The sequence below is a fragment of the Cotesia typhae genome, unplaced genomic scaffold (genome assembly GCF_013202065.1).
Source record: "Cotesia typhae breed Kobodo isofemale line unplaced genomic scaffold, CoteBio_Ctyphae contig_4, whole genome shotgun sequence".
Classification (NCBI taxonomy): Eukaryota; Metazoa; Arthropoda; class Insecta; order Hymenoptera; family Braconidae; genus Cotesia; species Cotesia typhae.
This window is the reverse complement of record NW_027423748.1, coordinates 5,998,462-6,024,692: the sequence shown is the minus strand read 5'-3', so window position 1 is coordinate 6,024,692 and position 26,231 is coordinate 5,998,462. Positions and strand designations below refer to the sequence as shown.

The 26,231-nt window shown below is 29.4% G+C and overlaps 1 protein-coding gene across 1 annotated transcript in view; it reads left to right on the top strand.

Annotated features, from left to right (window-relative positions):
- The first annotated feature begins 4,512 nt into the window (after nt 1-4,512).
- The window catches only part of LOC141527144 (uncharacterized), a 34,225-nt gene continuing 12,506 nt past the window's right edge, over nt 4,513-26,231 (top strand). Inside the window, exon 1 of the mRNA XM_074242463.1 lies at nt 4,513-5,626. Coding sequence (XP_074098564.1) covers nt 5,251-5,626 — 376 coding nt within the window. The 5' untranslated portion in view covers nt 4,513-5,250. The remainder of the gene's footprint in view (nt 5,627-26,231) is intronic.

The window sequence follows — 26,231 nt, the reverse complement described above, 5'->3', positions numbered from 1 at the left end:
TTCACTGTCTTGAATTAAGACGAAAAATTCTTGAATCAAGAAAAATTTAATTAAACCAAGAAAATTTTCTTAGCTTAAGAATTTTTCTACTCAAACTAAGAAGATGAAGTTCTTCAAAATTATTTACTTAATGCAAGTAAATTTTTTTTTCTGTGCATAAAACCTTACATGGCTTTATATGTCAAGATCAAATTATATTAGGCCATATATTGCCAAATCAGCAAATTTTCTTTCAAATACATTTTTGTATGCTGCATGATAATGTGATGGCTAATTAAGCTCCGTTTTTTTTAGTTGACCTTCAATAGATTATAAAAATTATATTAAGGTTTTTAATGAAAAGTAGTCGTAAATTTTAAACTTTTAATTCGAATAAAAGTTTAAAGACTACACTAATGTTTTAATATCATAGTTAGTCAATCCTGAATATTTACCAAAAAAATGCGCATACTTAAAAATTTTCCCCTCTTTGTACTTATAATTTACGAAGTAACATTTTAACTATAAGTATAAGCATAAGTATCCAGACGGTTTGTTCTTTATACTTTTCTGTACTGGTTCTTGGTAGTTACCCTTTTAACCCAGCATTTCTCATGCTGCAGAGAAGTAAACTTGGACGACGACGACGATTAAAACGCTTTAGTAATTAACTAGGTCTCTTCACCTCGAGCAGTAACAGTTATCGTCTGTACCCTCTCTACTCTTTACTCTAGCCAAAGCACTTCTGAACCGGCAAAAGAGCATCACCGGCAAAAGACTCTCTTTGCTCTTCAACCCCTCGAGAGACTAGCTGTAGATATATAGATATATTATACATATATATACTAGTAGAAAGAGGCTTCTCGAGGCTGGTGAGCATCCCCTCTTGCTTGACTCGCTGCCTATCTTCTGACGGTTATTTAGGGGTGGCTTGTGGTTAGAGGGTTGCCTGGGCAACTGCAGAGGAGCCGCTCTCGCGTTTCCACGGTAACCTACACCTCGCCCTCTACTCATTCATTTTTTTCTTCGCACACCTTATCATCCCTCCTCTTTCTCCTATTGCTTGCTCCAAGCTTACTCAGGAAATTCAATTCGAAAAAAAGATCTACATCACAACTTTGAATTTTTTTTTTATTTTTATTTGACAAATTGCTGTAAATAAGGAGGCTATTAGAGAAAAATTATTGAGAGTAGGTTTATGAAATAGTGTTTTTTTTTTTATTTTAAAATTTTATTGAAAATTTGTGATTTTTATCAAAAAATTAGCAAAAATATCGGTTCTATAATTCTTGATCCTCCGACAAAATATCCCTGGAGAAAATATCTCTAAAGTAAATATCCCTGGACAAAATGTCTTTAATAATTAAATTACCAATATATAAGCTCGTTACCGTGTTGTGCTCTTTTATCATGGATTTTATGTGATATTTTGTCGCGGATATTTTGTCAGAGGCTCAAGACGCTTGGTACAAAAATATCATAATGGGCATAGTTAAAAAAAATTCTATGCTATAAATTTTTGCATAGAAAATTTTGCAGGAGTAATTTTTAAAATCGTGTTTTTTATAAACAATATTTTTTTAACAATAAATTTTTTCTTCATTCATGTTAGAACATCAATGTTCGCTAAATACCAAAACTAAAATAAAATAAACTGAATTTTACTTAGTTAACACGGTTAAATTTTCTTGTTTTGACAGCCTCTTTCTTTTTTTAAGTAAAGAACTGTCAGAAATTAAAAATATTAACAAACACTTTGGTCACTGTGTAAACTCACATTGTTTTAAAGCTCATTAATTTTTGAACAAACAGCTGCTTTTTACATTGCAATTATCAATATAGGGTAAAAAAGAGGAAAATGGTGGTGCTCTCATTACTTTTGCTGTGTACCTGTTTCCTGCCAATATAATAAGAATATACATTCTCCATGGAAGAAGACTCGTTCAATAATGCATTATATTCTGGAAAAAAAGAATTGTTATTTATTTGTTTAAACACATTAACAATCAAGTTACTTTTAAAAAACTCATGAATTTTAAACTCACGAAAATTTTGTTTATTTAAAATTTTTTCGCTTATTAATAAAAACTAATATTTTTTTTTAAATCAAAATTAATGTTATTTTTCACAGCTTGGTAAACACTCAATTTGTTTTACTTTTTCTTTATAAAAGTTAACATTCTTACAATGCAATAAAATTAAACTGAATTGTAAAAAGTCACTTTAATTTCTAGCGTATTAATAATATTGATATCGCTGTTACATCATTCATGAGTGTAACTATATTTATACCCATCCCTCAATTTTCTGTTATACATTTCTCAGCCTTCCTTCAAACTAAAAATGACTTGTCATTTTTCGAATCACTCCCATTTATAAAATAATGTAGTTGAATTCTATAAAAAAAAAACATAAGGGTGTTTGAGTTTTTTAAATTGAGAAATATATAAAATAAAAAGTGAACAGAGAAGAGTACTGATGAAGAAAAAGGATGCTCGTATTATGTATAAGTTAGAAAAAATTTATCGAGCGCAATATTTCACATTTTAGGTGAAAACCCGGTGAAATAAAACAGGGCACGCGCTTGCTATACATCAAATTTCCGTGGAGACTTGTTCTTTCTCTTCACTACATGTATATAACAGACAATACATATTATATATACTCCAGTCAAGTCTTTATGTTGGCTTTATTATAAAACTTAACAATACACGTCATGACGGAAATGGGAAATGCGCTTATGAATATAGTGTTTCTCCCCCCACTCTAAAATTGTACATCATGCATAAGGAAATTATAATATTATATACATCTTCATCAGTTTATTCAGCCAATTATGTTTATCATCGTTCCATAAAAAATCTCAACTGCCTACAATTTAATTTACAGAAATAATAAAAATTATCATAATCATAACTATTTGTATACAGATGTATTTAATCTGAGAACATAAAGTAATACACGTTATACATTTATATGTAGGAAGGGTCGAGCAGGGTAGAAGGGGTTGGAAGTAAAGAATGAGAAAAATGAAAAACAAGGGTTAATTTTAATTTCCCAATTTTTCTCCTCCGTAGCCTCACGGACGCTCGGGATTCGGGGCAAGGGGTAAAGGTAATTTTCTCCCCAGAAGAGAATAGACGTAATTACTTAACGCCTCCGAGCCACCCTCAGCTCCCTCCACCCTCCCAACCCCTCACTTATTAAAAGAGGATCGTACCCTCGAGGCTCGCTCCGAAGCAGTAAAGAGGTGGTATGTATACGCCCCTTCACCAGAGAATCACAACAAAAAAAAGGTTTTTTTAATTTTACAAACTAAAACTTTATTCATTTTTTTTATGTGCACTCTTCAAAGAACGCCATAATATTTTATGGTGGAAATTTTTAACTTCCTGCTGAGAAAATTCAAAATTTTTGAATTTTCAAATGAAAAAAAAACATCAAAATATATCATTTTCATAATTTTTATCATTTTTATTATAAATCCGCCGTGAAGAAGAACAGTTTGAAAAAAGATAAATTTTTCGATTTTTTACATCATTTTAATTTCATCTAAAATAGGTGGAGCCCCACTTCTCTGTAATTACCAAAGGTTTTTTTAGAAGAAATACATTTGTATCTTGTTTAAAAATAACAGAATAATTTAAAGAAAAAAAATTGAAATTTGAGAAACCTACTTTGAAAAAAATTTATTTGGTTCAAGAAGATTATTTTTAAGAGAATCGATTGTCTCGATTCAATAATTTATCGACTTGCCTTAGCTTAGAAAATTCAAAATCTGAAATAAAAGAGTATATTTTCTCAGTAAAATATAATCAAATTCTACAACTAAGTAAAGCAAACAATAATTTGTTTTACCTTCACGAATTTTATATTCTTATAAAAAAATTTATAAAAAAATTATAAAAAAAAAAAAAAAAAAAAAAAAGCCCAATAGACCGTGGGTAAATAATTTTCATTCGAAAAAATCAATAAAATTAAAGCATGTAATACATTGAATTCTAAAGCAAAGTGAAGTCCGGAGCAGAAAATTTCTCAGTCTGTAAAAAATATCACTGGGATTTAAACATAAACCCGAGTGACGGAGGGTGATTTTGGTCAGAACAAAGGTGCCAGGGAGGAGCCATCTTGCGGCTGAATTCGGGGCACCCGTCAATTGATTCACCCCACCACTTTCCGGTATCACGATGCACCGGTCATGTATCTATACAACACGATATACTACATGCCCACTACACCTCGAAAGGAGCCGTATCTACACTGAATAGGCGTCGATTCAATTCACCGTGAATAACAAAAAAAAAAACAATCTCCGGGCGTGCCACAATCGGGAACAGAGCTCCGCGATTGGCCCGGAAGATCGCGGATCCCCGGAACCCGCGAGCGGCTGAACCAATCGAGAGCGACTCGGGGTGGAAGCTCAAACGGGTTTTAATCTGCCGAAGCACTCTGGTGGGGAATTATTCAGTCCGGCGTCTAGTCAGATAGTATTGTGCCGTTGGCTCGTGCCCCGTGTACTAGTGGTCCGATCCTGGCACACAGGACTCATTTACACTCTGTTGTCAATCCTTAATTATGTGTCAATTCAGTTTTATTGGTAGGATAACAGTAATTATTTAATTTTAAATTCTCATATTTTTACCAGGACTAAGTTTTCAGTGTTCAGTTTATCAAGGATTTATTCTCAATTGTCCAGTGATTTTACCTCCATGCCATTGATAATAATATTGATGGTTTTTCAACAAATAAATTAGGAAAATAATTTACAAAATTTGTTGTTAAATCTTTGGTTAAATTCGTTGAAAAATTATAAAATTTACTAAGTGAAATTAAAGTGCTAAATCGTGCTTGGATTTTACAAACATGGAGTTATTATTTATTGTTTAAAAATAATAATAGTAATAATAATGATTGTTGATTTTTATTCGAACCAAAAAGATAAATAATTCTTCAATTGAACAATTGAAGTTTTTAGTGGAACGGAGCACGTGGTCTAGTCTGTAAAAGTGACATCTGTTCTAAGTGCGAAATGCTGGTGAACATGTGAATTTTTTCCACGTACCGTCGGACGGAACTGGAAAGTACAATCGATGGAGACCAGGATATAATTTTTGAAAATTGATCGTTTATAATTGAGCAGAACTAACGAGTGGTTGAGAAATTAAATGTTGGGAAAAGAAAATTCCTCGAAAATCGTTTGATCAGAAGTGAGTCGATAGATGCGAAGGATTTTTGCCGGTTAAGATAAAGGTTGTCAAGTTGGTGCCGAATATGGTCCTGGAACCAGGAGGTGGCCTGTCGTTTCCACCGCCTCCTGGTGGTGGAACGCCGGGAACCGGAGCGTCTTTGCTGGCCCCGGCAGCGAGGCTGTTCCAAAGGGCGACCCCGGTCTTCCCGTTCCATTTGGCGGGATGGCCCCCACACCACTCGGTATTGGGCAATGTGCAGAGCCAAGTCCAGCAGACAATGCAGGCCCAGCATCAGGCTGCCGCGGCCGCTGTTAGGTTCCTTAGTCATCATCATCCCCACCACTCTCATCCGGCCTTAGGTAGCCATACGCTTGTGCCCGGAATTAACGCGCACCATCCTGCGGCTCATCATCTTCATCACCCCGGTGATCATCCGGATGACGATGACGACAAAAAAGGTACTTTCTTCTTTTTGGTTATTTATTTGTAGAGAGGAAAATCTTTCAAAAGTTTTACACATTTTTTTTTTATTTTAGAGGTTATAAATTTTACTTAAAAAGGGTTTACACTTTTTTCTCTCTCGCCCTCTATTGGTCAAACGGAAGTATCTTTTTTATACTTGTACAACAAATGGAATCTTAAATCCATTTTATGCATAAATAAATTAAAATTTTTCAAAAAAGCGCATCGCTCTTTGATAGACAATTAAATTATCTATCGAGCGAAGCGTTTTTGTTGAAATTTCATCTTATACATAAGCAAAATATGTTTGAAAATTAACTATCAACCGTTCTTAAGATATTCAATTAAGTTCGATAAGCTGGAAGCTGAGAATAGTGAAATTTACATAAATATCCAAAGAAAATTTTGGAGAACTCTAGCCGGGAATCGAACCCACAAACTCTTGAATATATATCAAGTGTTTAAACCACTGAACCACCCGGTGATATTAAAATTAATTCTATTTTCAAATTCAAAGTGTTTTTTATAAATCTAAATGCACAAAATATTTTTCTGACAAATATTTTTGGCTTAAAATTTTTCTCTTGGATCAAATTAGTTTTTCATGCATGTAAATCATATTTTTTTGAATTTTTATGCACATAAATTCAAGATTAATATATGACAAAAATTAATCTAAGAGAGATTAAATAGTTTCAGAAAGTGTCAAATTTTTTGTTCTCACAATAAATTCATCAAATCTAAAAAAAAAAATTTAATTAAATGCTTGTTGCCTATGAAATTTATTGCAATCATAAAATAATGTTAAAGCTATAGTATAGGAATTTAATGGGAATGATTGTCATGAACCTCTATCTAATGGTTACTATACATCAGTAATTTTAAAATGTCAAGATGATTGACAATAATCGCAAGTACTTTCCGTGGAATAACAATTACTATCGACAATTTAAATAACCATTTGCATAATTTGCACCAATAATTGTATCCTAGCTGACAATATTTATTACATCGATGGTTACCGGGGCTCAAAAGTCACTCGGCACTTATATTTTAATATTAACTATGAGGTGAAAAGTCGAATCAAAATACCCTTCATTCAACAAACATTATTATATACAAAACAGATCATTAAAGATTGTGATGATGACTACTATAACAAAGTGACTTTCACCGATAAATATTATCCTTAACAATTAAAAAAAAAATAATATTTCATTCGTGACTTGTAATTGAATCCTGAAAAATTTTCTGAGCAAACTTTGATCTTCTGATATTCATCAACTTTACAGACAATATAATAATTAATAATAGTCTATAATTACAATTTGTTAGTAACTTTCTTACTTAAAATTTATAAATATGTAAAATCATCAACATTACTCAACACTTTTATTATAATATAATTATAATTATGATAATTTTTTCGGTGAATAAAAAGATACAATGAAAAGAAAAGTAATATATACCTGATACTCAATAATAGATGAGACCATTAACTCGAACAATATTTGTCAGAAAATCAGCAGAACATTGTTCGCCCAGAAAATGCTCCCTTGGGATTCTGGTAACATGGTCAATCATAAGATCGTTCTCGGTAGCCTCAGCCTCTTGGGATCACTTACGAAACACGGCTCCCTATTTACACTATCCTCCTCTTACTCTCACTCTGGATCTTTTATTTTTCTTTTCTTTTTTCTTGCTATACCTTTTTTGCTCTTCAGTCTTCAGCCGCCGACGGACCGGTCGCTGAAATACGAGGGTGAAAATAGCTTTTTTACGTGATCTCATTTGAGCTTCCTTAACTTTTATTTTTTATATATTTTATACATTTAGATACATGTATCTGCTGAAAAAGTTTAACCACAAGTTAACCTCATTATTTTTTATTAATCATCGTCTATTGTTCATTTTTAATTGTTAGTGTTTTACCTTCTACATCGACTTTTGGTCCGTAGAATTCTTAGAGTTTGAATTTTCAGATCAATGCGACAAATTTTTAGTATTATAATTAATTTCATTCTTAAATGGATATCTTAGAACAATTATTTGCCTTTTAAATAAGTATTTTAATTTTTTTACAATAGTGTAAGTGAAATTTTTCCGTTTCCAACGATAATATCGCAAAGTTAAACTTCCTACCACTAAAATATTTCTTGTTCTACCACACTGATAGAAGAATTTCTTAGCATTTAAGAAATCATTTCTTAAATATCATTTCTCAGTATTTAGAAAATATTTCTTAGTATTTTAGAAATATTTCTTAATATTTATAATATTTCTTAAGTACTAAGAAATATTTTTTAAATACTAAGAAATGATGTTTAAGAAATGATTTTTCAAATCCAAAGAAATCTTAAATATTAAGAAATCCTTTTATCAGTGCATTGTCATTTTATTTTATTATTACATCAATATTTATTTATTATTATATCAAATTTATAAGTAATCACTATACTGAAAAAAAAATTCTTGACGGGAAGGTAAATTTTCTTGGCTTAAGAAAATATTAAGGAAGATTGAAAATTTCTCGAATAAAGTCAAAGTTTTTTGAGCCAAGAAAATTTCTTCTTGCTTCAAAATAATTTTTGTCTTCTTTAAAATTTTCTTTGTACAAAAAATTTTTTTTCTGTGTATATGGCTGTTGAGAAATTTGAATTATGAATAATAGAAATTTGGCTTAATGATATTCCGATATATTTAATCACAACTTCAAAATTTGGGTACTTTTTGAAATGAATGAAGAAAATAATATTGTTATGAAAGAAACAATTACCAATTATTCAATCGAAAATGTGACGAAACAATTTTTTAAAACAAACAAACTATTCAAAGCTGCTCCGAAAACTTAAAACAAGAAATTCATTATCACAATAAAAATATATAAAATAGAAAAAAAAATCTATTTCATAATAAAAATACGTCCGTTACAAAATTTTTCTTATTCTCTTAATTACATGGTTCAATACTAGACATTTAACCACATTTATACGGTGAAAATAAAACAAAAAAATAAGCAAGTTTTATCTAGCGCAAAATTCGAATTTATTTAGAACTATTTCAAAAATTAAACATTTTTATGAAAATTCAACAAAGATCAAATTCATGATAGAAAAAATTTTTTTTACTCTGAAATGTTATGTCAATTAATATTATTTGTTGAAAGAAAATCGTTTTTAAGTAACCGTAGATCCTTATTGTTATTATTCTAACTATTATGAAATTCATAGTTTAAAATTGGATGTTTGAAGAGGAATAACATTTTTAGTTGTTGTTTATTAAATAATTCAAATACAATTAAATGGTGGAATTATACAAATTATTGTTGTTAACAAATCATACTGAAAGGATAATGGCAGTTTATTGTGTATGAATATATATTGTATATGTGTATATGTATATATTAAATAAAATATTTCAAAATTATTAGTTTAAGGGTGACTCTCGTCGTTGCGTGTTTTCCCATCCATGCCAATTACTTATTATATTCTCTCTACTTCTCTCACGTTAATAATTTCTTAGATTACCTATCCAAAGGCATTTTGCTTATTATGCGATCAACTTGAGAAATATATTTTACTTTAAAACCGAAATTTTATCCCTCGCTTAAACATAGTTATTTTCATTACTAAATTGTCAGGAGTGCCGATTAAAATTATCTCTTTCAATTATTCCAATAAATGTAATCCGCAAATCGTCTGTTTTATCAATTTAATAATAATATTTAAAACATTTGTAAGTGTTCTGAATTTAACTTCTCAAAGTTATTCTTTTTTTTGGAGGTTCAAAAGTCCAAAATTGAAATTTTTAGTTTGTAAAAATCAATTTTTTAAATTTATCTTGACGTAAAATTTGAAAATTTTTATAAAATTATTCTTTATTAATATTTTTCAATCATACTTAAAAAAAAAAAAATAATTTCTTTATTAGACTATTGTTCATTCAAAATTGAAATAAATTTTCAAATTTTTTTTCAACTAAAGCTAAACTCATCTTTTCGACAATTTTCATCAAATTAATTAACAAAAAAATTTTGAATACAGTTTAAAAATATTTTCAATTTTTTTGTTTATTTTTTCAGAGCAAAAAAAAAATTAATTTTGAGTATCCAAAAATTAATCCTTTGAATTATCAAAAATTTGAGTGACTATACCATTGTTAATAATTTTAAAAAAGTAATTCATTACGAAAAATAATTTTAATATTTTAGAGCTCTATAATTCCACTCGGAAATTAAAAAAAAAAAAATATTTTCAAACGTCTAAAAAAATCAAACAGGTATTTAATGCACCATCAACTTTTCTAGAACAAAAATTTTTATGAATTAAAAAAAAACCAAACAAAATTAAGTGTAACTAACACATGTGAGAAAGCACCTGCCTAGAGAAAAATAAGATGTCCGAGAATTTTCCGGTCCTAATCTATAATTTTCCATTTAAATTAATAAATAGACAACAAGAGACTCAAAATTGAACAATAAATCAAGCAACATTTTAGTTTGACACCAAAAAATCCAGTTAATTATGTCAGTATTCCAGCGTAATATATTAAGTCGGAGCTTCAATTCTGACATCCTTTGTTAATTCATTTTGAAGTCTCTATATATTTATACCCATACCTATATATCTATATAATAAATAAGCTTTCTACCGTCTCTTATAAAGCCTAATCGTTAAATAATGACAGGATGCTCCCACCCTTTTAAATATATCACCTTATAAGTAAACTTAGTGAGCTCAACAAAAACGGATTCCAATGAAATAAGATTCCAGATTGAATTTCCCTCGGGATCCAGTCATTACTTTTCCATAACACACATATTACATATATTGATTGCTACAAAACACTCAAAGCACAATCAACACTAAAAAATAAATATGGGATTTTTATTTTATTAATTGAGGATGACATTAAGCCTCATCAAGTGAAACCCAAGAGGCGCCATCGTGTTTTTTTTCGCATTCCTGTTTTTTCTAAAAATCCAAGTTCATGCACCATACAAAAGGGTTTGATTCCCGCTGTGGCGTGCATTGTGCAGCCGTTATTGCTGGATTGGTGTTAGGTTATGTTAAGTTATGTTATTGTTGTTAGTAGTGGTGGATGCTGATGCTGGATGCTATTAATGTTGCGAGAGTTGCGGGGAAGAAAAATCTTACAGGAAGAACAAAACAAGCCGGCTCGGGGGTAATAACTTAATTTAAACTAAACTACGGTTTAATAATTCTTGGCCAAGCCGTCCATGGAAGATGCAACGGGCAACCAGCAATTTAAGAGCCGCCGTTAACTGCCGGTCGTTAGTCCCTTTTCAAAACTTCTTTCTTTCTCTTTTACCTTATACCTTATATCTACCTTATACCTACCTATACATTTACTGGGTATATACGTACCAGTTGTATCAGTGTATAATGTATGGTACTCAACCGTGTTTATGTGCACTACACACATAACAGAGTATCTTCATATATTGAGTTTTATCTTTCTTCAGCACACAGTAATTTATATTTATATAAAGAATCCCCTCACTCTTAAGCTAAGGACTATGTACATTGTACATAATACTTATGGTGTACACACGGTGTCTCTTGATCTTTATAGTTTATTTGTTTTCTTTTTATTGTGGTTATGATATACATTGTGAAAATTTTTAGTTCATTTTTGTACATACTGTTTATGGTATTTTTTTTTTTTTTTTTTTTTTTTTTTTTTTTTTTTTATGAGTTATTGGACTCTTTGAGACTTTTTCATGATTTTTATAAAAATTTATTGAGTAAAATTTGGAATTCTGCGAGCTTTTTTGAAGGTAACTATTTGTCTTGGTTCAAAAAATTTTTGTCTTGAATTTTAACTCTTGATTTAGAAGATTTTTAACTTCAATCGGTAACTATTGTAAATTGATTTAAAATTATATCTCCAACAATTTTTGGTTTTGAGAACATCGTTCAAATAAGTTGGTAATATTTTGAACCAACGTTACTGCATATTTTCCTTCAAAAAAATAAATTTGTTCCAGAAACTTTCTTTTTATCCCAAAATTACGTTTATTGATTCAAAGTGAAGTTCTTGATATTAAAAAACTGCATATCTTGAAGCAAACGTGGAATTTTGAAGAAAATATTTTTCCTTCAGTCATTAGTCGTAGTTTTTTCTACTGAAAATTTGGTAAAGATTATTTAATAGAGTTACTACAAAATTTGAGATCAAATGCATGAAAAATGTTCAAAAAATGTTAAAAATAAGCCTTAATTTAAGAAATTCTTAAAAGCGTTAATTTCACACTAAAATTTGGCACACGAAACAGTTATAAATATTATAATATTTTCGTAAAATTTTTTGGTGTTCTTATGAACACAAAATTTATGTGAGAATCAGTAATATTCTACAACAGATCCAGTGTATTATACCGAGCTAATTTGTAAATGCCAGTTGCGTGTCTCTTGTTTGCGCCCTTGGGCAGTGAATATTGCCCCCGAGATCGGCAAATTGAATCGTTGAAATCTCACCAGCAAAATTGTTACTAACGATGAAATAAAAAACAGGATCCTGTGTCAAAGCTAGACATTGTAAGGATTCTGTGTGGATATTATTTATAATTACAACAAACACGGAACATCTTATTTTCGTATTATTTTGTCAATACTCCATATGGTGTTTATGTATGAGGTACGAGATGAAGATGGTAATGATCATTCGATGATGGTAATAGTTATTGCTATTATACTAATTTTCTATTATTTTCTCGTTATAATCTGGTTCTAAGACATGACATCGTTATTGGAAGACAGGTGGCGTGTATTTTGACAGCTACAGGTACAGGTGGTTATAACACACGCACTCAATTCCCGATGTAAGCGATAGCTAGATTTATTATAGGGCATACAATGATAACGTGAGCTATCACCAGCCGCTCAGAGGAGAGAGTAATAACAATCGAGGGAATATTTGGATTTAGATCTGCATGTCAGATAAATTTAGCATGAGACGAGATTATTAAGAGCCTTCGAATTTCTAACTTAATATTAGGATTCGGATCGAAGAAACAAATTTTTATAATTATTTGAGAGAATAAAAACTTACTTAAATTTTAGTGTAAGGAAAATTATTTTTTTCTTATTAGTTATTAAAATTTTAAAGAATAAAAAGTTTAGGCTTTATAACTTAAGATTAATCTTAAATTTACTCATCAAAAAAAGAGCTCAATAAACTTCAAATTGGAGTAGTTCCGCAACTACTTATAATTGTAAGCTTAATTGCATTTTTTTCTTTAAAAATATTTTTGTATACAATTTTTGTTGCAATAAATTTTGACAATTGCCAATTAAGTAAAAGACTTATAAATTAAAAATTAGAATAAATTCGTTTTCGTATGCGACCTATATCTTTAAAATTTACTTTTTGGTACAAAAATATTCTTAAAAATCGGTGGACTCTATTGGATCATTTTTGTGGTGCGGCCGAAGATTATTTTTACAGATTGTCTTAAGTAAAATGATGATAACATTTATTTGGCTCGCGAATTAACTGACAGATTTTATTTCACGAACAAAATAATTGTTACATTGTTTTTTTATTTTTTTGTGGTATGAAAAAAATTGTGTCACAATGAATCAATGATCAACTTGAATAATTTTAACGTTTTACAAATTTTGTACAGCTGAAAATTTTATAATCTGTTCTACACTTGATTCAATTCATGCTAAATGAATTTGATACTATTGAATCAATGACACCTCGGAATTTGCATGCGTAAACCAGTAGCTTAGTATAGTATAGCAGTTTCAACATTCTATATCCAGTAATATTGAAAATAAATATTCTATAAAAATCCATTAGAATATTACGATAATAAAGAATTTATAAGCATACATATTTTGTCTATCAAAAGCGATAACAATTGAAACTAACTGATTAAAATCTTTTTAAAGCAGGAGTACATAATTAATAATTATAATTAAAATCCGATTACTTTTTAATAAATAAAACTTATTTCTTGATTTAAACTTCTATTCACACATAAGTTTTTCAAATTAGTTTTTCAAATAGTTAATATTTCATACTATTCATTTTATGTATCACATACTTTATAATTATGGAAAATGAACTTTTTCTATTTACAACGTTCAAAATTTCGACTCCATTTTTCATGTTATTATTAAGAAGTAATTATTCAAAGAATAAATTAAATAAAAAAAAAAACGAATTTTCTCATCAAAGAAAAATTAACAAAAATACTTAATTAACATAAATAAAATGAAATATTATATAAATTAATTTATTTTTGAAGTGACCGTCACTGCATAAAAATAATACAGTTGTATATTATTGTATCTATTGCCAGTAATTAATCATTTTTTATGATAACTTTTTTTTCCCCTTGATCCCCATGTCGTTATATTATGTTTTGACAGTGATGCCGATGTCTGCTCGTCTAATTTCTTATCGTGTTCACTCTCCGTGACGAACCAGCTCAGACTCTGTATACACTCGGGTAGTGTGCGTATCCATATTGGATTATAATATGTTATGTTATGTTATGTTATGTGTTATGTTTTATTAAGCACAGTGGAATAAAGAGCCTGAATGAGTATATTATAAACTGAAAAATAAAAAAAAATTAAAAAATAAGAAACTAATACAGAGAAATAAAATAAGCCAAGGAAAACATTAATTAAATAGTCTGGAGCGCGCGCACGCGGGTGGGTTTGTTACGCCCGACGGAGCATAGATACGGTGTATTTATATGCTCCGCTAATTGTCTTTAATGATAATGATCTTGAATTACAATTGTTCGCGAATTCGCACCAATATATAACAGAGAAAGAGTCAGTGAGAGTGAGATGTGGATGCATATAAATATATACACGCATAATGTTAGCTTATATCAATTCGAGTCACGGCGGAAATTAAAACGAGTTCTACGAAGTACACTTCTTCGATTTATGTATGACTCTGTATTTAACGATATATATTAAAACATGTCTCAAATATTATTTATTATATATTTTACCGATAATTATACGCTTTCATTATATTTGTATGTGTGAGGATGTATAGGTAGATAAGTGATATATTTTTTACAAATTATGTTACTTTTTAATTATACAAATTTCTTTATCATATTTATGGGAGCTGTTTATTTCATAAAATTAAATAAAGATAAGTGAGTGTATTTATGGAAACGACTTCAAACGCTCGTTGATACAATATACAATATATAATACTAGTGAGATTGTGATAATTTTAATTTGACTCATATTTAATTAACTATTTTCTTACTTAGTGATTATCTTTAGCATTTTTTTTATTTAAATAATGACAATTTTCTAATAATTATTTTACTTGTTAAATAAATCATCACAAGAATTAATTTTGAATAAATTAAAAGTTTGAATCGATCTTTGAGGATGCATTGAGCGAGTAGTTCCGCAGCAGCTCATAGGTGTCGAGGAGTAGCCCAGTATTTTCATTTGCAAAGCGATAAATTAAAAACTTATAAACCGTTCATTTAGCTTTCTAATTTTTGTTCTAGAAATTTGGAGATATATTTTTCTTATTAATTAGGATTCATTACATGTAATCGATCATCGATTCTTGATAACTATAATTATTTTTGACTAATTTATGTCTATAAACCACTTTGATTTAAATTCTTACTGACATACTCTAAATTTTTAGCATTTTCACGATTTTGACAGGGCAAATATTTATCTATGAGTGAGTTGAAAGTAAATTTTAGACTGTCTAAGCTGTCATTTGGAATTATTCCAAAATTAAGTTTTCCATCTTTGTTAAAAAAAGCTTAGGGAAATTATTAAAAATGCAACTAAGAACTTTTAAAGTTTACTCTCGACAACGTAATTATAAACATCCAGAAAATTTGACTCTGATAATTTTCCACAAAGCAAAAAATTTTATTTTGACTCTCTCATCTTCAAGAAATATTTCGGTTTTCTTTTTATAATTTAGTTAAGACTTTAAATTTATCAATTAACCTAGTTTTCTACACGTATACTAAAATTGCAGAAGATTGATTAAGTATAAAAATTTATTTCATCTTTTTCATAACGAATTGCAGTTAAATTTCAACTAAAAATATTAGAGCAAATGAAAATCGTTTAAATTTAACATTCAATAAATTAAATGAAACAATTATTTTACTATAATTACAATGCATATAAAACCAGTTTAGATATCTTTAATAGATAATAATGATAAAATAGATTAATTCCAGATTCACTGGTATTTATTCAATTATTCTCTTACTGTATGATTGTGTATGTCATTTTGTTATTAAAATCAAAAGGATTTTTGAAAAAGTGCCTGACTTGTTAAATAAAACCGTAGAAAAACTAATTTGTAAGTAAAATGAAAGCTGAAATTGTTTTCTAATATGCATTGAGCATTTTGAACAATGATTTGAGTTCATGAAAAAATTCATTACATATGATATATCATATTCTGGCAAAATATTTATATTCTTTGGCTATTTTGGACTGAAAATCTACAATTAATGAAATAATCGTTAAAATTTTGAATGTACTTAAAATTAAAAAGTAGTATTACATGAACCTTTGTTTCCATCATGAACATAAAACCAGTCTGAATATTTTCAATACATTTTATCTAATGTTATTGAATAAAAAAAAAAAAAAAAAAAGAGAGAGAGTAAAAAATACAGTTATCTCAACAACTTTTATTCAATAAACAATATTTTATAATTATTGACTCTTTTCTCAAAGTAACAAAGAATGCCGTAAAATTTCCGTCACACCCTATCTCTCCAACTTTTCTGATGATCATTCAGTAATTATAAATATATATATAATCTCATATATGGTTACGAGTGTATATGTGGATATACTTGTATAAGGAAGGAAAATTATTATATCGACGTGAACATGAATGTACAAGCGTGATAAAATTATCTCGTAATTCTTTGATTGAAAATTAACATCTGCTTCTGTGCATGAATAAATAAAGATGAACACTAAATAAATATATATGTATATATTTATATATTTATACATATATTTATATCGATAAAATAAAATATTTTTAGCATTTAATTGGTATAATTAAAATTTATATTCTCTGGTTTAATTAAGAGATAAAAAATACAAACTATTTCTTATTCTATCCATATTTAACAGCGGGTAATTCGCAATACATTTACATTCATAAAATTAATTATTATTTACGTAACGCATTGATTCGGTAAATTTATTGAATATTAATTACATACAATAAACATTTGATTATCTTATTTATATGCATATTATTAAAAATAATTATAGCTTAGTCTATAGTTTTAATTACTAGCTTTAATTAATAATCAAAAAAAGGTCACAGGAAAAATAAATATACAGCAATACTTTTATAGAATTAACTAAATAGAATAATATGACAAATGGTTATTTATTAATGTATACACGCCTACGAAATAATTTTTAGTTTTAATAAAAAATAATCTTCACACATACACACACTTATATGTATGTGTATGTATGTGTCTGCTTCACCCTCAAAGCATTCAATAATCATTCACGTAGGTTTTATGGAGGAAAATAAAAAAAAAAGACTCGAATGTGCACGCGATTCATGTCGAGTGAAAAAGTGAATATAAAATGAAATGTTATAAATAAAAGAGCGAAGAAATAAAATTGAGAGGATAAAAATATTTTTTAAATCCAGAGGCATGAAAAGATCAATATCGACATTATGTTGCATCGACTGAGCAGTTATATGTACAAATGATCCGATTTTCTCGGATCGATTCTGATAATGATGCCACTAATTTAAAACAATCGGCCGCGCCAGCCCGTGAACGCGCGCGATACTCTAGAGTTATTGGAGTCAAGCTCACGCAATGGAGATAATATTCTTTGGGAAATGACACGCCAGGGGGTAACAACCCATAGTTAGTAATTGGGCTATCCGAGTCACGGCACGCAATACTTTCTTTAACCCTTCAAGTCGCTCTCGGCAGGACACGGTCATTTTTTAAAATCGCTAAGAAAATTTCAGGTGTGTTGTGAAAAGTTTTTTATTATTGAATAAATTTTGGAAGCAAAACAGTGATTGAATTTAAAAAAGATTTAACGATAAAATCGATTTAACGAAAATAAAAAAAACTATATAATTATTTAGTATTTCAAAAAAATTACTTCTAACCCTGCCGCCCCAAAGTTCACTCAGAAAAGAAAAAGTACTGTGCATGTATTGTAAATGAACTTTATTAACTCAAGAAATCGCTTGATTTTTGTAAGGCGAGTGTACACGGAAAGAACAAGATGACACTGGATGTCATCGCGGATTATACTCAGTGATATCTGTGGTGAAAAAAAATTGCAGATAGTAGTTACTATAATCCAGATTATACTGGGTGATATCTGGATTATACTCAATGTAATCTGGATTATACTAGCTACTATCTGAAATTTTTTTTCACTCAGTATAATCTGGGACGATATCCAGGGTCATCTTGTTCTTTCCGTGTAGAGCACAACCTCATCCGCTTCGGTTGTAAGGCGTGCAAAAAATCAGCATACTTCCCCTACATTTTCATAGATGGGTCGAGTAAGTAGTTCTGCGACGGCTATTAGGTGGCGACAGATTGATAAAAATTTCCACTTGCAAACCAGTATATCCAAAAAAGACCTTTGAAAAAAATTACAAATGCAATGGTCAAAAATTTGAAATGAAAAAATTATTGTCAAAATTGTCTTTCATAAAATCTATTGTAATTTTTGATAGTTATAAAATTAAATTTAAATACCAGAAAGTTAAAAATTTAAGAAAATTCTTTAAAAAATTCACTTAACATTAAAGTACCTTTTATTAATAATCGATCTGTCGAAAAAAGGTGAAATTAATTTGAAAAAATTTTAATTTTAAATACCGTAAATTTGAATCGCCCCAATTAAATAACAATTTATAGTTTTTTTATTATTATTTTTGCTCTTCACTCGAGTGAGATTCCTGCGTGCTTGGGTTAAACAACGACGGCTCAATTTAACGCTCGAAAAATGTAAAATACTTTGGCCATCAGGGAGAGGCTGAGGTAAAACTTAAAGAGGTAGTAGGTAACTCCCCCTGGGCATTGCAGTACCGACGACGACGATGACGATGACGTTCTGAGTCTTGTAAAGCATCACACGCCATTCGCAGGCATTAATATATAATTAACTGGTTCTCTTGTAGATGGTATCTCGATAATAAAAAAATAAATAAAATTAACTGGCTTATCGTTCTACTCGAAACTTTATCCTCGTAAAATTACATCAATGTATTGATTGCTCAATCGTGTAAATTTAATTCATTAATTTACAATATATAATATCATACCCATAACCGGCTCCTATGTTTATAGATAGAGATAACTATTTAATTATTGTCTTTCCTAGTGTTGTTCTGGCAATTTAATTTACACGTCAACTTTTCACGGTATTATATACTCGCAACTATATTACTTTGTGATTTCTATCTTTCAATTTTTTTAAATAACCAAAACAAAGTCTACATGACAATGGATTATCTGTTTTGTTAATTTTTTGACTTAAGCAGATAATTTTTTACTCGGAAAATATCCACTTTTGATCAATTTTACCATATATTAGTCATACATGTCCATAAATAATTTTTTAACTAAATGTAGTATTGAGAATCGCCGACAGATGGTGCTTGATCGCTAAATCGTCTCTATACAAGAGTTAGTTGTTCTAAAATAAGTGTTATTTTTTGGACTTTTCCAAGGAGCTTATCTGACATTGGTTTTAAGTTTAATCAACTACTAAATTAATTTTTGTTTCATGAAATACTCTAATTAATGTACACATTTCTAAAATTTAAAAACAATTGAAAAACCATAAAAAATGGATAACCTCTCTAATCTAATCAGATCTAAGTTTTAATAAATTCTTTCGAACAAAAATTTATTTACACACACAACTCGAATTTCAAAAATTAGACCGAAATCAATAACTTCCCTTTAATGGAAAATTTTCAATTTTCTTAGCGGTAAGTTAAAAATATACATAACATTTAATATAAATTTTTCATGTATACCTACATGTTCTCATGAATATATCAAACAAACATTTTTTTTCCATAGACGTTCAAACCTAAAAATTACTTTATAGTTGAAAATCTACGGTCCGTCTTTTGATTTGTTTACCTGATATTTCTCATCAACTCCGATATTCAAAACCAAAAACAAGAGTAAAACCAAAGTAGTTTAAAAAAAAAGCTAAAACCAGGTGTACCGTGTGACGACGTTTACACGGTGTGTACCTGAGCAACCGATGAGGGGAATATGACCAGTATATAATTACATAGTGACGTACCGACGTTCTTTAACGACGCTCAAACGAGAATACGGGAGATAAGGACGCGAGATCAACAGACGGCTGACTACTACACCCAGAAGTCTCTTTTTTTTTATCTCCTGGCGCTTGCACACTGTCTACTCTTATTATTGCGTGTTAACTACGTCTGCAATGTTTGAATATCTATGCAGGCATATGTGGGGTGTAGTATTAAGGACGAAGACCATCATCACATCACAATCATAATCATAACGATCGTTTGACACTAGATGATTGTCTTGTTTCTGCTGGCAATCATCATCCTCATCATCCACTTTGTCCCGAGGACAAGTGATGCTTCTCTAAATATAACTCTACTTGTCCTCTGTCCACTGTTTTCTTTTACCTGCAGTATAATGCTCAAACTTTTTGCACTTCCGATGAAGAAACAAACAACTAAAAAGGATGTTTATGATAATCTATCGAGCTGGATGGATGAAGCTCGTAAGATGAGCTCTTAATGGCATGGTAGTGGTACGGATGGAAGTAGCTGCCGGCAATAGTTTCATTAGCTGGATATTTAATTCAAACTCATCGGCGCTGATGTGATAGAGGCCCGAGGTACGGGTTGATGGACAGAAGAGCAAGTGAGCCAGTGAACTAGTTGCGAGGTACTGATAGAAGGGTAAGGGGTCACGGGATTCCTGGTGGACGTAGATTATACGTGTGTAAGTGGAAACAAGTGTGTGAGCGAGGGGCATTCGTGCCTGTACTGAGAGGGGGTTAAACTGGGCGTCAGGAGGATTGATGGTGTCTAGATGCAAATGCAGTCTACTTGGCACGCAACCCGATCCGTGTATCCCACCTACCGACGCCTTATGCCAGTTAACGCCTTACAGCTTAATAATCCCTTCTCTAACTCCTCGCACACTAGCTTTCTTTCTTTATTTTTTGAATTAGTTATTACTACTTTGGTTTGATGGCTCGTTTTTTCGGTCGATTAGGAGATTCGAGATCCGAATAGATCGTAATGAGTGACCATGGATTGTTAATAATATCTTTGAAGATTTTTTTTTTGTCAAAGTAGATTTTAAGTTTGGTAAATCGAAAGTTTAGAGTTTAATTGTTTGAACGATAATGATTTATACACTGATGAAAAAATTAACTTGACTCAAGAGCAAAAATCTTGAACCAAGAATACTATTTTGGAGAAAATGATTTTCTGGAGTTAAGAGAATAAATTCTTGAAACAAGAAAATTAATTAGTCAATATAAAAAAAAAAAAAAAAATCAGAAAACTTACATTTGAAAATATTTTCTTTAGTTATGATAGAAATCATGAAAAGTCAAAAAAAAAAATATTTAATTACAGTTTCGTAACTTTTAATGTTGAAAATACAGAGAAAAGTAATTTTAATTTTGTATCTGATGTATATTATACACTTAACACTTACTACACTATGGCACCATAAATACTAAAATTTTTAACAGTTAATAGTATTGAAAGTATATTCCAGCTTTACAATAGTAGTATCGTAAATTTTCCTAGAAATTATTTTCCGTCTAGAAAATTTTTATTCAAAATAATCGCATTTAACATTTCCATAATTGTAATTAATGCACTGGACAATAAATTAATATAAAATGTTTTAAAATGAATAGAGCAGCCTATCTGTACCAAAAATCATGATGAGAATTTAAATAATAAAAGCTTGAGAATAATTGTAATAATTGATCGTGAAATTTAGCATTGTCATGAGCGGGAACAAACGCAAAATGGCGAATTCAGAGGTAAGGATGTAAGGTGTATTGTGAAATTGTTGGTGCTGGAGTACATAACATGTAAAATAGAGATACTCTCTTAGCTCCCCCGAGAGCTCTACTCGAGGATGTCGTTTCGCTGCTAATGACTTTGTTGGCTCGCGCTTAACAAGACTACCCTCTAAACGTGCAGTCGACACTCTGCTGGCACTTACGGGTCTCGGGTAAATCAGTGATTACCACCGGCATGGAAACTGTTGGCTTATCTTTACCCCCAAGACTCCGTTAACCACTGGAATATATATATGCACATACAGAATTTACACCCAAAATTATAAACTTACTGAGCGCATCAGTGTACTGCTATAATATACTCGAGGTTCTATCCTCTAGTCTATCGAGCCCCTAGTCCGGGTGTTTATTCAAGCCGTGCCAAAAAAAATGTTTTTTCATTGTATGTTTCATTTTTCTAGTGACAGTATATCTTTTTTATCGTGAGCGATAAAACAGTTATGAATTTACGCGTATCATAAATATAATCCAAATTTTTATGTTTATAAGTTCTTCAAAAATATTACATGGAGTATTTTAATACACTAAAAAAAATTGCCCTATTTAAGAAAATAACTCATGCAAAAAAAATTAGTCTAATGAATTTTATTTTAAAACTAATATTTCATTTATTCAAATGAATTCATCAACAAAACCATCTTAATTTTTTATAATATTTATAAAATTTCACTTTTGCAGGTAAATGTTTTTTGCAGCAATAAGTTATTACAAAAATTAATTTTCTGCAAAAAAAAAGTATTTATTACTTGACCATTTTCATATTTATTTTATTATTACTTTACGATTTTCAAGGCAAAAAATTCTTGAATCAAGACAACGGTACAAATATGAGATCAAAATTAGAATAATTTGCTTAACTAATGTCAAAATTCAAGCGTTGAATTCTAAATCAACTCTCAAATACCTAATTGAAAATTTTGAAGCCCAAACTTGAATTTACTTTTCGACTTCAAAATAATTTTTAAAATAACTAGTTTTTCTTTTCTTTTTCACTGTATTTGAGTAACTAATCATATACCATTGTTTGTTCTTCAATTAATAATTACGATTAATCTTGAAAAATTAATTACATAATAATAAATTTTTCTGCGAAGCCGTAATCGTTAAAATAATAAATTATTTTAGACACTATTTTTCACTCCTAATTAAAGCATTATGAAAAAAATTTACGACAATAATTTCAGTATAACAATAGAGACATTATCTAAAATGAATCATGAACATATTATAATTAATTAAACCTCACCTATACCGACTGACATAATCGACTTATTTGCGATAAGAAGTGATCGTTAATACAAATATTAACGAACAATCGCACGTGGTCTATGGGTTTGCTTATATACAAGTACACACGTTTTTACGTGATCACAAAACAGCGTACATAATCTATCGCGTGTACACGCGACACTTACTAACTTGCATTTATATGTAAGACACACACAAACTAATGCTTATTACAAAGTCTCACTGACATTCTTGAGTTTTTCAAACGAAAACACGCCTCAGTAATTTTTCTTTCATCGATGCTTGAATTAACCATCAACTTAAAAATAACAAGCGATTTTTACAAAAAATGTGAAATATTATTCTTAGAAATATTTAATTATTATTCCACATATTTAACCTCTAGCGTGATCGCAAAAATAAATAATTACAACATATCCATATCACACATCTGATTTAAAACATTTCACGCCAAGTTTAAAATTTGCCATGCGTTTACCTTTTTAATTCATAATTTGTCTCCTTATGTTCGGCAACAAGATTATATTTATATCTATACGTATAAGTTATTATTTTATTCTCTCTTGACATTATAAGCGATTTTTCAGCGTCTTAGGTAAAAAGTAACATAAAGGTGTGCAGCGATGTTGGACTAAAAAATTTATAAATTTACCTCGAGGGTTTTCTACCCACGAGACGATCTCTCAAGCTGCCACTGTGCGCCTGGTACCGACGATGTCTCCTTTTGGATTATGGATTATCAATAATGAGAGTCCCGATCGATATCCATCGTGTGGTACTTGCTGGTTACGACTTGTTTTACAACGAGCACCCGAGATCAGTGTGCAAATAAATCGTGTCTAATTATCAGGATTAATGTAGCTCATAAAAATTTTTCATTCTCACACATAACTCTTAATGCTACGGTACCACAGTGCTGCGGCATCTGCAGAATCCGAATCAACGATAATGTATGTCTTTATAAAGACATGTATATAACGTGTAATAAGAGACAGTGGTGTTATTATATGGCTTATGCTCGTGACTTATCACTTTTATGTGTTTTGCTTTAAAGTTTTATGAAGAGCTTTTTTTTAGTTATTTAGGAATTTTTTCAGAGATTAAAACGCTAATTTGGTATGAAAGCTAATAAAAAAGCATGGCTTCATATAAAACATAATTTTTTTTAAATAATGTTATTTTTATAAACCTTATGTATGATCATGTGTAACTCATGTTTATGGATCATATATGATTTATGTAGAGATGATATGTGATCAAGCACGATTTCCTATAAAGCGTATTTTTTTATCTGATGAATTATTCATAAAAAATCATATATGGTTAAAGTATCAATCATATATGATTTACATATAGATCATATACAGCTTCTGTATGGATCATATTTAATCAAAAAAAGTTTGGAAAATCCAAAAGTGCACGACTCATAATGCTCATTTAATTACGAAATATTAATAAAATAAAGAATGAAAAAAAAAATATATACAAATCTATAGATCCATTATAGTGGATTTTACAGACAGTAAAATTTTTTGAACTATTTTGATGTTCTTTTCCGCTTTTATTGCAATAAATCAATTTTTAAAAAATGTAAAATTAATCTCCATTAAATTATCTTGAGAATAGTATGCAAAATATATTACATCGCACCATGAGTCGTGCAATGTGGTTCGTAATAAAAAATTATTTTTTTCACCAATGGTTGATTGATCATGATCTTATATGATTTTCAGATAGGTCAAACATGTTCAAGTATAGCTTTACATAAAAAATCATTTTTTCTTAGATATGTGTTATTCATGAAAAATAATATTTGGTCATATATGACTTATGCATGAATTATGTATGATTCTCATACAAATAATATGTGTTCAAACGAATGAATTCATTTATAAAAAGCGATGTTTTTACTCATGCCCAATTTATATAAAATCGTTTATGTTCAGATGTGATTTACCAATAAATCATTCTAAATGAAAAATGGAAAATTTACATGAAACTATTTATGATTTTATATGGTTGTGTATGATTTATAGAAAACACGTAATATCATTCGGAAAAACTATTTGTATTCAGTAGTTTTTTTTCTCGACTTTCTACTCATAAATAGTAATGTACGTTCAGATGTAATCACATATGAACCATCGGCATTGATACATATATAAATTCCATACAACTTCAGATATGATTGTTTTTGATACATGTTTGAACATATAGATCATGTATATTCGTGCAGGATCATATTTATGAAGAAAATTGAATTTGTTTTCAATTGTACATACTTAAAACTCACATAAGATCATATAAAAAAATATTTTTCTGCTGCCGAGCAGTTTATAAGAGAGCATTATTTTTGTAAATAATAATTTAATTTTTCACGCTTTATTAAATTAGCACATCTGTACATTATTTTAATGAATAAGTTATTAATTGTAAATAACAACATAATTAAATGAGAAATAATAACTCCACAATTACAACGGTAAACAGAACAAATAATATAATTAATTCATTATCAAAGATACGTGTCAGCTCTTTAACATTTAACATATAATATAACTGAATGTGTCATATTATTAAAAGAACAAAAAGGATGTTATGTACTACTAAAAGAAATAACTAATTTATTTGATTGGAGAAAATAGCAAATGAAATTGAGTTTCCATGATCTATAATATTGCCAAAGTTAAATAATAACTCAACTTCCATGACATTCTTATTGTTATTTTATCTGCGTATCACGTATATATAAAACGAAAAATGTACAATTTTATTATGTATCTACTACGCTTACTCGTTCTGCGCGATAAATATCGCGCATATTTTCGTGTCGCCGTCGCTATCTCCATTTAATCTCAATAAAAGATTTTCCGGTTGTTATTCGATTGCTGTTATTGTTTGTACATTCATATGACAACGAATAAAAAAAAGAAGTAATTGTTTAAAAATTTAATTTCGTTAACCATTAACCGCATTGCTATTATCTGTAATTTAAGTAACTATCGACGACTTACAAATGGCTAGTATCAACGATTTAAATAATTTAAAGACTCAGCTATTCCAATTATTTATAATTATAACAATTTTCTACTGCTATAAAAACTGTACAATTTAACGTTTTTGCAGAGTTAATATTTAGAGCATGAATAAATAAAATTGTTTCATAAAGTGGCAATTTTTTAAATAAAACAAAATGGAAATTTTCTTGTTTATTTTATTG